At 47.7% G+C, this 13,031-nt stretch overlaps 7 protein-coding genes across 7 annotated transcripts; 4 read left to right on the forward strand and 3 right to left on the reverse strand.

Annotated features, from left to right (window-relative positions):
* Positions 1 to 358: 358 nt before the first annotated feature.
* On the reverse strand, positions 359 to 1,276 carry FTJAE_3557 (2'-hydroxyisoflavone reductase; the record flags this gene model as incomplete). Its single annotated transcript, XM_037349867.1, has 1 exon — positions 359 to 1,276. One exon carries the CDS (start codon positions 1,274 to 1,276, stop codon positions 359 to 361), a length of 918 nt encoding a protein of 305 aa, XP_037209220.1.
* An 822-nt stretch (positions 1,277 to 2,098) lies between these two features.
* Positions 2,099 to 3,217, forward strand: FTJAE_3558 (formaldehyde dehydrogenase; the record flags this gene model as incomplete). The annotated part of the gene is made up of 3 exons (XM_037349868.1): positions 2,099 to 2,820; positions 2,872 to 2,952; positions 3,001 to 3,217. The coding sequence occupies 3 exons, from the start codon at positions 2,099 to 2,101 to the stop codon at positions 3,215 to 3,217; spliced, it is 1,020 nt and encodes a 339-aa protein (XP_037209221.1).
* Positions 3,218 to 4,279: 1,062 nt separating this feature from the next.
* On the forward strand, positions 4,280 to 5,984 carry FTJAE_3559 (uncharacterized protein; the record flags this gene model as incomplete). Its single annotated transcript, XM_037349869.1, has 3 exons — positions 4,280 to 4,405; positions 4,490 to 5,831; positions 5,887 to 5,984. The coding sequence occupies 3 exons, from the start codon at positions 4,280 to 4,282 to the stop codon at positions 5,982 to 5,984; spliced, it is 1,566 nt and encodes a 521-aa protein (XP_037209222.1).
* Positions 5,985 to 6,174: 190 nt separating this feature from the next.
* FTJAE_3560 (nadph2 dehydrogenase) lies at positions 6,175 to 7,139 on the reverse strand (the record flags this gene model as incomplete). The annotated part of the gene is made up of 2 exons (XM_037349871.1): positions 6,175 to 6,330; positions 6,387 to 7,139. 2 exons carry the CDS (start codon positions 7,137 to 7,139, stop codon positions 6,175 to 6,177), a joined length of 909 nt encoding a protein of 302 aa, XP_037209223.1.
* A 719-nt stretch (positions 7,140 to 7,858) lies between these two features.
* On the forward strand, positions 7,859 to 8,695 carry FTJAE_3561 (uncharacterized protein; the record flags this gene model as incomplete). The annotated part of the gene is made up of 2 exons (XM_037349872.1): positions 7,859 to 8,092; positions 8,153 to 8,695. 2 exons carry the CDS (start codon positions 7,859 to 7,861, stop codon positions 8,693 to 8,695), a joined length of 777 nt encoding a protein of 258 aa, XP_037209224.1.
* Positions 8,696 to 9,353: 658 nt separating this feature from the next.
* Positions 9,354 to 10,016, forward strand: FTJAE_3562 (uncharacterized protein; the record flags this gene model as incomplete). Its single annotated transcript, XM_037349873.1, has 1 exon — positions 9,354 to 10,016. One exon carries the CDS (start codon positions 9,354 to 9,356, stop codon positions 10,014 to 10,016), a length of 663 nt encoding a protein of 220 aa, XP_037209225.1.
* A 1,565-nt stretch (positions 10,017 to 11,581) lies between these two features.
* On the reverse strand, positions 11,582 to 13,010 carry FTJAE_3563 (NADPH2 dehydrogenase; the record flags this gene model as incomplete). The annotated part of the gene is made up of 7 exons (XM_037349874.1): positions 11,582 to 11,615; positions 11,664 to 11,760; positions 11,815 to 12,236; positions 12,302 to 12,316; positions 12,369 to 12,581; positions 12,634 to 12,799; positions 12,854 to 13,010. 7 exons carry the CDS (start codon positions 13,008 to 13,010, stop codon positions 11,582 to 11,584), a joined length of 1,104 nt encoding a protein of 367 aa, XP_037209226.1.
* Positions 13,011 to 13,031: the final 21 nt, after the last annotated feature.

The following is a 13,031-nucleotide window of genomic DNA, read 5'->3' on the forward strand; positions in this document are numbered from 1 at the left end:
GACGATGTAAGAGGAGGAAACGCAAAACGCAATAGATGGAGCGAAGGCTGATATTTATGGTTATCGGATCTGTCAGGGAGATAAGCTTTTGAAGAGGGTTAGTCACACTTTTTGGGTTCATCGTGTCATCATCACATTTGAGTGCAGCCTGAAGTTAATCCTTGTGGCCAAAAATCACACATGTATAGCTGCATAACCGTTTGAATCGCCTGGTTAAACTTTAGGCTGCTAACACTATACTGGAGAATTGAGTTTCTTGATCCCATGACATAATCATCACCCTAAATCTTACATAAACTCTGATAAAATCTTCATAAACTACACTAAAGCCCTATGCTTACTGCATAGCATTGTATGATCAAGACTCTTTGACAGCCTCCAAAGCGGCACGGACAACCTCCTCAAAGTCCTGCTTTGGCAAACCCAACAAGTCATTCATGATCTCACCCTCCTTCTCAAGATGTCCTCCAAACCGCCCCGTGACAAAGCCCGTCTCAATCAAATTATAAACAGCATAAGGATCTCCAGCTGCCACTGCCGCCTGGCCATCTTTAATCAACTTCTCGCTATCGATCTTCTCAACAGTCAGCTTCTCCCCGCTGACACGCTCAATAGTCTCAAGGAGCATATTCTGCGTGATAGCAAAGTCACTCAGCCAAACGATTCTGTTCTTGGTCTCTTCCCACTTCTTAGTCAGAGCGTTGACCATCGCAAGAGCCGTGTTGGCTTCAGTGGTACAGCTGAACCAGCCTTCTCCATCATCCCATATGACAAACCTCTTTTCCTTGATGTGCATTCCCAGAAAATCGTGCACGGCACTCCACTTGAGCCACATGCCGCAGGCGATGGCCATCCACTCTAGACCAGTGGATTCCTGGGAGCGAAGATAATCCTGCACTTGGCCCTTTTCTCGGAATACAGAGTTTAGGGCTCGGGCATCAGGATTGTTGTTGTTAAGACCATACTCAGACGCGACGTAGCGCTTCACTTTCGCAGCGACTGCAGCGTCGACGAAGCGGAGTTGATCAGCGACTGCTAGGGAAGTCATGCAGTTGACAATAGCGTCTTGGCCAGTGAAAGCAGAGACAAGTTCTTCAGTTGGGTATGAATCATCGATTCTGATGACATTGACGTTTGATGGGAGTTTGCCCTTTGAAGATGAGCGCTGGAGGACGGAGACTGTGAAGGAAGGTTCTTTGACCAAGGCATCTAGCATGATAGAGCCGATTGAGCCAGTGGCTCCGACGATGATAATGTTTTTGAATGGCGAGGACATTTTTAGTAGTTAAGAATATGAAACGACTTGGGGTTGATGTTGAGTAGAATGAATCTTGTTTTCCAATCCATATATACAGGCTGCGAATCTATCTGTTTTAATATTCTGTTATTGCTGTTATTGCTTACTGCCTCTCGTGATACCCTCACTGTCCCATTGCATTCTGCACTCTGCTTAGTGATGACCCCCCTGTTTGTATTACCTCACCATTCCTGACCTAATCAAGACACCGGCATCTGCGCCCCGCCGGGCATGACAGCTTACGACGCTAGTCGGGATCCTTAGAAGAACACTCCGTTCACATTCGCACTCCAATTAATGCCGTCTGACATATCTCGGCACCAAACCTTTCGATTTTCTATCGAAAAAATAGGCAATATTTGTGTTGTTTTGCTGCCATCCTCGTCAGATCCTCTTGTAGACACCGAATGCCGCTGCTGTTCTCGGCCATTTAGTTTCTACAGTAAGTAACATGGTTATCAGAGCGATATGATTGGCTAGTACATCTTGCAGACGTCGGAAAGGATTAGTAACCGCTGCCGATGACAGAAATGCCCGACTGGCAGAAGCGATAAGACCATAATGAAATACTGTTGAGATAGTAATCATGTAGAATAGCTCTATAGTATTTAGAGTTGATATACGTAAGTTTCGGGCTGATGAAGCCTTCTGCTATTATAAATCAGAATGATTGTTTTGATCCCGACCTTGGGATGCTAGACTATATCTTTAATGCCATCCTCAATGACAAGGTAAATACCATCTGCCTCTCAGATACTTAATCTGTTGTCGTACTCTACCTTTCGTGTACCAAGCTTCAAAATGGCACCTACGGAACATACCATATACCGTGCAGGCGATGGCAACGGCGGCTTCTCTCCCTCCTCCGTCAAGCTACCCGACCTCGGTCCCCATGACATTCTCGTCCGTTTGACTCACAGTGGTGTATGCCATTCAGACATCGTGCTCTGCCAACTTGGAGCCCCTGTAGCTCTCGGCCACGAGGGAATTGGTATCGTCGAGTCAGTTGGCTCGCTGGTCACACAATTCAAGATCGGTGATCGGGCAGGCGGTGGCTTTCACCGCGATGCCTGCGGTCACTGCAAGTACTGTCTGTCTGGAAGGGATATCTACTGCTACGAGCGTGTTATTTTCGGTGAAGGAGATTTCGATAATGGTACCTTTGGCACCTACTACATCGGTAAGGAGACATATCTCCACAAGATTCCTGATAGTCTTTCTAGTGAGCATGCTGCACCTCTTCAGTGCGCTGGGGCTACTGTGTACGCTGCTCTCAAGGCTACAGTGACAGCCGAGAAGCGCGTCGGCATTCTCGGCATCGGTGGTCTTGGCCATCTGGCCATTCAGTATGCGGATAAGATGGGCGCCGATGTTATTGTTTACAGCACGAGCGCTAGCAAGGAGGCTGAAGCACGACAGCTGGGCGCCAAGGAGTTTCATCTCATTCATAACATGTTTGACACGGCTACGGCGCCTATTGATGTTCTTGTCATTTGTGGAACCAAGTATCCTGACTGGGATAAGTAAGTAGTTTGGTGTTGTGCAGAAAGGCCTGGCTAATAGTGCTTTCGCAGGGTCATGACTAAGGAGTTCCTCGCTAGAGATGGAACCATCGTCCCTCTTGCAGCCCCGGTTCACGGACCTCTCAGCTTGCCGTACGTTCAAACATCCACACAAACTTACCAATACTGACTGTCATATAGTGCGGGGGCAATGTTCTTCCAGGGCTACCATGTCCACTCAAGCCTCGTTGGATCGCGCAGTATCCACGACGAGATGCTTGAGTTCTCTGGGCGCCATGGTGTCAAGCCTATGGTTCAGCTCTTCAAGCATGAAGGTGAATCAACCATCAAGGAGGTCTTTGAGTTGGTTGAGCAGAACAAGATGAGATATAGGGCGGTCCTGGAGATGCCGAACTAGACGCGGCCATAGCCGAAGCGAATTTACCTCAGAAAATTAGCTTTACCTAGCTACATAGAAAGATACTCCACTCTTTGTTCGAAGAAAAGGGTCCCAGCAGTTGAGAATCTGTATTGTGCCCGGGTACGTACCTAATCTTGCTCAGTATTCGGGCTCCATTGTTCTGTGGCCCCACCGCTAAGGCACGCTAAAATCGACCGGTCAGATCATTGAGCAGCGCTCCAATAGGGACTCAGGCCTGTTATCTTAGGGCTGAGAGATCCCGACCAAGCTAGAATAACCCGACGTTTTCGGTACGAGAAACCCGACATCTACAAACATTACCAAGCTTGATGTAACGATAAAAGCCTGCCAGAACAGCTTAAACTTCACTCGAATTAGGCCCCATCTACATAGGTAACCTAGACTAAAGGCTTTATGGCCATGGCCTGATGCTTACTGGAGTTTGTTCGTTGGACTGTAATGTGGTGTAACAACGCCCGCAGTGCTATAGTGGAGCGAAAGCGAGATGCCGGCGTCTTGAACACGAGAAGCCACATTTGACCGGCATGTCGCCATACCATCGCTTACCCCGAAATCTGACGTGAGGTTGTTGGTTTCATAAGAGTTCTTCTCTACGTTAGGAAATGACCTCGTGCATAGCAGTCCCAGTGTATATTAGTGCACAATGTCAACAGGATGGGATGAGGAGCATATCCGTCAATGTTGCAACATCAGAGGGTCTAGTAGATAAGAAGCCAGCTAATAATAGCCGTAAAATGTCCAGTATACTCAGCTGCAAGACAATGCCGGCGTCTATGCTGCACGCCGGCGTCTTGGTGGAGATGCGGATCAATCAGTCCGATCTGTAATCACTTAGTCAGTGCCACTTCACCAAATGATTGGTTCACCTCAGAGCTGAAAGCAGCGTTTCGTACTTTGAACTCTCAATGGGCCGCAACGCCGCAGAGACGAATTTCCGAACTCGATCTCTGGGTGAAATATATCTCCCGCCGATCAGCTTCTCCAATGTGCCATGAACCCTTGCGTCATACCATTTTGTCAGAGTATTCTTATTAAGCCATGAGTTCTTCTACCTCGGAAATGGATAGCACCTCTGTACTGCCGCTTGAGGTGGGAGACACCGGATCGGGACCTAAACGGGGAAGAAGACCACTTGAAGTACCGGAGGGTGGATCTGTGACCAACGTGAGTACGCCGTGACCTGACGTCTCGGGATGATTAGTGATATGGCTTTTGAGTATTGCGTGGTCTTCTAACTGGTTGTTTTAGCGCCGCAGGATACAGAATCGCATGGCTCAGCGCGCATATCGACAGCGTAAGGAGTCCGCTATTGATGTCCTGAAGCAAAAGGTTGAAGAACTAGAGCGGTCAAAGGAGGATATGGGGAGGGAGTTTATTAACTTCACTTCTGTTATTCTTGAGCAAGATACTGTCAAGAACAATCCGCAAATCATCGAGCATATTAAGCAGACCACTATAAGCTTGCTCTCCCGCGCTCAAGAGGTAGATGGGCATGAGAGACCTGATGTCCAGGATGGGGAGCAGAATGATCTTCTCAAGGATGTCCCTGTCGACGTCTCACCTGATGCCACGCCACCACTCCCGCAAACCCAGGCGTTCGACTTTCCCATGATGGTAGGCATAAACTACACCACCAACCCAATCGATCCCATGCTCTCCCAGCAACGGTCCAATTCAGATTCGACACCACACTCCTTCGATACAACCTCCTACTTCCAGCTTCCCACCACCCAAACACCCTTCTACGACATGACCTACCAACTCCCCGGGTCAACATGGGACTCTACCCTCCCTAACCCCCGGTCCTACGCAAGCCAAGAGCTAAACTTTGGCCGACGGTATCATAGAGCCTCTCAGGAAGCGGCATTTCTTCTAGCGTCCATGAGACATGCGCCTCCTGCGTGGTATCGAAAGGTCTTTGGGTTCTGCATGCATTTTGAGACGAGGGAGGAGATATGTAGTCGTATTGGTGAGACGCTGCGTAAGTCGAGGGAGGCTACGCTTAATAATTGGAAGTTTCCTTTTACTAATGTTGGCGGTGCTGGGACTTTCTTTTCGGAGCAAGGATTTGGTAGTGGTGATATGCCGATTGGCAATAGATCACTGGAGCATGAGGCGTACAGACCATCTGAGATGTCAGGTTTCTCAATGGGGCCTTTTGGTCCATCGGTCGAACAGATCAGAGATCTGCGCTTGAACCCGCAATTACGCATCATTGATCCAGAGTATGATGGAGATTTCTTTGATTCAGATGAGATCGAGATCTGTCTTCGCGGCTACGGCGTTACTATTCCAGCGGGAAAAGACTTCGTTACAGCATACATCGACATGAGCATGTTTGAGCGAACATCAGATTCAGAGACGAGCTCTGGTCCCACCACACCTCCGGATATGCCAGGTAATGGCAACTTCGTGGAGGAAGATCTAGAAAGTGACGAGCCCCCTTCGTTTTCGTGCCCCGCTGGTTTGATGGGTATGGCAATGGGAGCCATGCCACCGCCACCGAAGGGTAAAGGACCTGGGGAGCAGTGGAAGGAGCCTACCAAACGAGAGACAAAGGTCAAGATTGATGTTGAGCGGTTGATCATGTGTGAGTCACTGGGGAACTTATTTGGTCAATATTGAAGACTAACTGATCTCGATAGGTCTTGTCAACTCAACTGTTTGTCTCGGAAGAACACCCGCCGTTCGACCTATGGACATCCGTAAGTCGTTGAAGATGTCCATCATAGAGGAAGACTAGCACTGCGACATGTAACTGGGAAAATGGAACGATGACGAGTTGGTCACGGGATGAATGGAGATAAGTTACACAAAAATGAGATCGACAGATCAAGGGAGAATGATAGCAATAACTCAATAAATGTCTCTATACACCCAATGGGTCTCTCGCGTATCTTATTGACTCGTAGGAGTAAAGTGATACCACCCGATTACCAGTCCTCAAGGAATGTCTCGACATGTTTGACAAAGGTCGGAGCGTACTGGAACAGAAAGCCGTGGCCGCTGTTGGGATAAAGAATGAGCTGCCCATTCGGAACCTTCTGGTAGATGAGGTAGCTGTTTGGCGTGGGGATCATGTAATCGTTCTGTCGACACATACGTCAGTACAAGTCAGTATTGAAGCGAAAGACGAGTTACTTACGCTTCCATTGGCGATCAATACTGGGATTTTGAGATTAGACAGCCTTTCATAAGCGCCATCCTCTCCCTTGCTCTTCTCAGCACTCTCTGTAAAATCATGGCCCTGTGTGACCTGCCCTATCAGTCCCTTGCCACCATCCTTGTACCTACTGCTTAGCCAGAGAGAAGCCTTTTCACCACTCGTCTCTGCACTTCGCTTATGAATTCTCGACCACCAAGCCTCAGCAGCAGCATCGCCCTCAGCATTCTTGGGAAAGAAGAGTGTCTTGAAGACATTAATATCTACATCTTTGACACCCGCGACAGAGCCAACATCTTTGTTCTGAGAATAAACAAGTTCAGGTCCGTAGCTGGTGCCTGTTCCCGCAAGGATCAACTTGCGGACTTTGACTTTGCTGGGATCCGCGTTGAGGGCTACCATCTGAGCAACATAGCCTCCAATGCTGAAACCAAGAAGATCAATCTCTTTTTCGCCTATCAGTTCGACGAATTGTGATATATCAGCGGCGGACTGTCGGATTGAAGTAGCGACGTCACCGGTGCTGAGACCAACACCAGCATAATCAACCGTGATGATGCGACGGTTCTTGGCGAGGGTGTTGACAATAAGAGGATCCCATTTGTCCATGGTGCCGCGGAAGTGCGTCAATAGCACGAGGGGGATGTCAGATGCATTACCGATCTGGCGATATGCAAATGTCGTGCCGTTGGGTGACTTGACATATTGCGTCTTGGCGGTTTGCTGAGTTGCCATTTTGATGGAGCTTGATAAGGTTGGAGATTAGGATTCTGGGGAAATGGCACTTAAACAGCCCTTGCAGCTGAAGTTTGATGCCCTTATGTACTCGTTTGCCGGGTGTTGCTTGTGGTGTCACCGAGAGTCGGAGTGCTTACTCACAGGAGGGATGAGTGATTACGGTACCTTGGGTTTACGCAGCGGGATTAGTGATATGACACGAACTGCACGTTTTTAATTACTATATGAATACAGAAGCTAGAACAAAGCACAGTTTCGGTCACCACTTATAATCTTTTGGCTTCTGTCTGACTTGAGGTCAGTGCGTAAGGGCTATGTAGAAAAGGAGGCACCCCAGTGTCTACGAGGCCTGCTGAACCCATTCTACTGGTTGTGCGAAAGCATATCTAATCTAGTCTAAACTATATAATCTAGTCTAAACTATCTAGCCTAGTCTAAACCGTATCTAAATGTGTTTCGGTAGTTATTTAGACATTGCAATACAACCCGCCCATGTGATTGATGATACAGACACGAAATCTGGACCGCGGTCTGGAATATGTAGTTATCTTAGTTTTAGTTAGATCGGAACGGGCTTCACAGCCGAGTCTAGAGCGCCCGAACGCATCGTCTGGTTGGTTGAACGTAGACGTTAGCGTATTTCCCCTCCTCCTCTGAGCACCCGATTTTCAATGATCTAATTCTCTCATCATCCAGTTCAACCATCATTAGCCAACATGGGCAATGCTATCAGCGCTTTGATTGAGTCCAATCAGGCAGACGACGAGAATGAGAGGAAGAAAAAGGAACAACTGGAGCTGCTGATGAAGCTCGCGGATGCACGGCTTGACACCTTCCAACACGAGCTAGAGCAGATGTTCTTGGACCGTGAGTCGGCAATGCATACCAGAGTTCCCGGAAGGAGAGCTTTGAGATTCGAGCGTCGGTTTGTTGTTGATGCTGAAAGTACCGTGCGTTTGCTACTCAATAGGCCTTTTCCCGAGATATGATAGCTAACCATGTGATTACAGCCCGGTAAAGGCGTTGAGGATGCTGTGGACGCCTTCTTCGGCATGTCGGATACTGGAACCAAAGGTGCCCTTAATGGCTTTAAATCCGTGGTAAAGAATGGCCTGTCTACGATTCTCGGCGACTCCTCCGCTGGCGAAAGTTATGACAAGAAGTTCTTTATTTGCGTAAAGCAGTATGTTAACTCTATTCCTCTCTCACAAAAGCCCAGGAATGCTGACATGGGATTATCTAGTAATGCAATCGTTCGCGTTGACATGTATACATACAAGTATACCTTTGCTAACGAAGGAGTCATTGACGTGCACAAGAACATCTTGGCTTACATTCTGTGCATGTCTGTCGTGGATCATAGAGATGTGACCATTGATGAGCTCGTCTATCTTGCTTCAGAGTTTGCTGGCGATGGTGATCCGGGTCCTGAATTCGCGCAGTACCTGGACATGGTCACGAAAACTTGGAACAAGCTTGGAGCTAGCGACCCTTTGCCTGTCAGTGGAAGGCCGGCTCTGGAGTTCCCTGTGATGCCTGCCGCTCCACCTTAGTCATGATACTCCCCCATGTGGTCATATTCTACACAAGGGTAGAATCTTAGTATTATTTAGACTATATTTATTATATATTAGGTACTCAGTGTAGAGTCTTAGTATAACTTAGACTACATTTATTATATATTAGGTACTAAGGTTAGGAGAGAAAGTAGTCAGGTCAACAGTCCTGCTGTGTTATGCCGCTACACCATTTTGCGAGTCATCCCAGAATATTGAAGAAGAAGTACTTGAATTAAATCTTATCAGTTCAGGCAGTTAATAAGACTCCATTCAAGTTACTGGTTTCGTAGCTTTAGCCTAATGTTTTGCCCTGTGGCTTACTGTATTATGTAAACAATACATAAAAGGTACGTCTTCTGAATCTTGTTTGCTTACAATGAATTACAATAAGTCAGGTGACATTCATTCGGGCAGCAATAGATTAGGCAACAATAGATTAGGCAGCAGTAAGTAGCGTAATAGTGAGGTAGCCAGGTAAGGAGGACTTTAGACGTCTCCTGACAGCTTTGGTGTATTTGTAACTAACGCAACTAAGCTTCTCTGTTCATAAGCTGCTAGCTATTATTAGACCGAGTTTATCTTATTATTCTCCACTCTTCAAGCATTCTATTGACCCTTCAGCCGTTATATTCGCATGGCTAAGGTGCTCACCATGGATTCATGGAGATCTAACCGGCCGGAAAAGCGGGATGACTTTGAGGTCGCTATCATTTGTGCTCTGACTCTCGAGGCTGACGCCATCAGCGCTCTATTCGATAATCACTGGGAAGATGAAGGGCTTTCCTACGGCAAGGCCAGAGGGGACCCTAATGCTTATTCCACTGGTGTCATAGGGCAACACAATGTGGTGTTAGCCCATCTACCAGGGATGGGTAAAGTCTCAGCAGGCAACATCGCTGCCTTTTGCCGCATGAGCTTTCCTAACATCAAGCTAGCCCTTCTTGTCGGCATATGTGGCGGTGCGCCTTACTACGATAAAGGTCAAAGCCAAATACGTCTTGGCGACGTAATTATTAGTACCGGTATTGCTCAATATGACTTTGGTCGTCGGTGTCCGGATAAATTCAAGATCAAGGATAGTCTAAAAGACATCCCCAGAAGGCCAGATCTTGAGATCAGAAATCTGTTATCAAAATTGAGGACAGCGAGGCAGCGTGAGCGTTTGAAGAGAGAAAGTTGGAGGTATCTGAATGAGCTACGCCAGGATGCAAAGAGGCCAGCCACCTTCCCAGGACGATCAAAAATTCCCAGTCGACTACCGCCACAAACACCAGGTTTCGTTAGCGTGTGCAACGTGCGCATCGTGCCACCATGAATCAGATCCAGTCTGCGACACCGCACTCACCTCAAGCTGCGAACAGATTGGATGCGACACGAGACAATGTTTGCGAAGAGACAGTCGCCAGGGAAAGGGATTTCGCCCATTTGTCCATTATGGTGTATTCGCGACGGGGGATACAGTAATGAAATCTGCAAAAGATCGTGATCATATCACGAAGCAAACGCAAGCTTTAGGCTTCGAAATGGAGAGTGTTGGCATATGGGAAGTCTTCCCTTGCGTTGCGATTAAAAGTGTATCCGACTACGCTGATAGCCACAAGAGCAAGGACTGGTAGCCTTATGCTGCTGCTTGTGCAGCATCATATGCAAAAGGATTCCTTAGATACTGGGACTCAGCAAGACGGTAAGGGCCCTATAATTATGAGAAAGTACCTACATATTAACAAAACACTCAAGTGCTAAGTCTATATCCGATCATGAGCAGTTTCGGAACCGCATGACCAAAAGCGTCAGCGTTTCAGACAAGGGCATTTTCAAAAGCGTTAACCTTCCAGACAAGGGCATTACCAAAACCCTTAGCATTTCGGACACGGGCATTATCGAAACCCTTACCTTTTCAGGCGCGATCGAAAGAAGAAACAACATTCCATCATAGGCTCCGTCGACATTTAATTGGATCTATGAGGATTCAGTCGAACATCCTGGGGAACAGAACTTGAACCGGCTCTCCTACCGCGGTTCTTTTACTAATAGACGTCCTGAAACTGTATGGGAAACCGACTCGGCATCGGACGAGGAGTCCGGACAAGAAGTATTTTTCGATGACGACGAAGCTTATGAACCAAACTGGGAAAGTACGTCAGACGAGAGCTCCGAGGAAGAGGAATCCTCTGAAAGTGATTAATGATATAGAGACAGGCTGGTCAAGAGAATCAGATGAGAGCACTGAAATTACCGAGTCCACCAGAAACTATAAACTATGGGAACATTTGGTCAGCTTTGCCAACTGGCTGAAGTCGGATTTTACTGAATAAGTGGCATGCCAGGGTCTGGGAAGAATACTCTCACGAGATTCCTCATATCGGATTCCAGGACACCAGCTACGTTGAAGGAATGGAAGAAAGACGCAATAATCATTGCACACTTTTTCTGGAAGCCAGGCAGTACGATGTAGCACTCCTTCAAGGGCTTTCTCTGTTCATTGTTATGTCTGATCCTGAAAAACTACAAGAGCATCTCAAATAGCTCTCTTCAGAGATGATTAGAGATAAAAATTTAAAGTAATGATCTAATGATTGGGACCAATGCGAACTTAGAGATCTGCTACTTTACTATCGCAACACAGCCCATATGTATCTTCATCGATGCTTTAGACCATATTTCACCGGAGCAGGATACACTCGATATGCTACATATTCTCAGAGCCCTTATCTCCCCTACCATCAAGCGTTGTGTGTCAAGTCGACCAGAGCGCCTCATTCGACTTCACCTCCAAGACAAACCTAATCTTTAGATCCGTGAGTTGACAGGTCCGGACACGATACCCATTACACGGTTTTGAGCGTAAGTTTATAGACTGTATGGGGTTGCTCAGGTCTCTTAATCAAGGATGTAAGTCGCGTAGCTATCAAGGCTGCGTCAGTTATAGGCTCGAAGGTTTATAGATAAAGGGCTAATTTACTCGCTGTATCCAACCTCGTTCAACTCATAAAAGACAGAACGATCGTACTTGGTCAACGACCAGCCATTCTCAATTCGGGCAGGGAGATCAGGGTTCGCTGCACCCGACGTATTAGAAAATAGAGTGAACGCGTTGATAACGGAGCACTTACGGATGAAGTGACGCCCAAAAGCCACTAGATCATCTGTCTCACTGGTATGCTGCAACGCCTTCTCCGGCGTATATCCCCCTGCCACAATAAACTGCACACCAGCGCAAGCAGCCACCTCCCTTATAGGCGCCAAAGTATCCTCTGCCTTTTGTAGATGCTCAGGCGTATCAACCGAACCATCTGCTCGAGGTTCGATGGCATGGATGTACGCAATGCGAGGTTGAGCATCTACTATAGCTTGTGCCCAAGGAACGAAGAGCGACAACGGCTCGGCTTCTCGCATTCCTTGAAAGCGTGTGAATGGTGACATGCGGACGCCAACACGTTCGGGTCCGATGGCGTCGCTGACTGCGTTGACGACGCGGAGGGGGAAGCGGATCCGGTTTTCGACGCTGCCGCCGTATTGGTCTGTTCTATCGTTGCTGGTTGACTGGAGCTATGGTACTGTCAGGCATATTCTACATTCGCAGCGACAATAAATACTCACAAATTGATCGATAAGCTATAGATTGTCTGTTAGTCAAGGGTTTATCTCTGGGGACATGAATGCTTACTATCCATTAGCACCATGGATCTCGATGCCATCGAAACCAGCCTCCATAGCGTTCAAAGCTGCTTGTCGGTAGTATTCCACAAAGTCATCGATATCAGCTTCGCTCATGACGGTGAAGTTATTCGGAATCTTTCGTGCGACATTTTCATCCTCGAAGAATGGTTGGGAGCCAGGACTGAGAACAGCAGGCACTAGATCAGGTTCGGCAATACGTCTGATGGTAATGTCAGCGGTGAAACGACAGTGGTAAGTGGGGAATGGCTTACCCAAGAGCCCAGAGCTGGCAGAGGATAAAAGCACCCTTGGGATGGACTGCATCAGTAACATGCTTCCAGGCCGCAATCTGCTCTTTGGAATAGATCCCTGGTGAGAAAGAGCGCCCAGATGCCTCATGGGAGATGAAGGTTCCTTCTGTGATCAACAAACCGCCAGCTGCACCACAGTTAGTGATAATTTTTCAGTGGTCAAATCACGATGAGAGCGTACGTGTAGCGCGCTGGGAGTAGTAATCCGCGGCATAGGTAGCGGGAACTCCAGCCGAATCAGCACGGCCACGGGTCAAGGGCGCTAGGACGATGCGATGCTGTAGATCGAGGGCGCCAACCTTGATTGGCTTGAAGAGCTTGGTCGTTTGTGAGGCCATTATCTCTAGCGTGACTTTATT

The sequence above is a fragment of the Fusarium tjaetaba genome, assembly GCF_013396195.1.
Source record: "Fusarium tjaetaba strain NRRL 66243 chromosome Unknown NRRL66243_c0000069, whole genome shotgun sequence".
NCBI classification, from domain to species: domain Eukaryota; kingdom Fungi; phylum Ascomycota; class Sordariomycetes; order Hypocreales; family Nectriaceae; genus Fusarium; species Fusarium tjaetaba.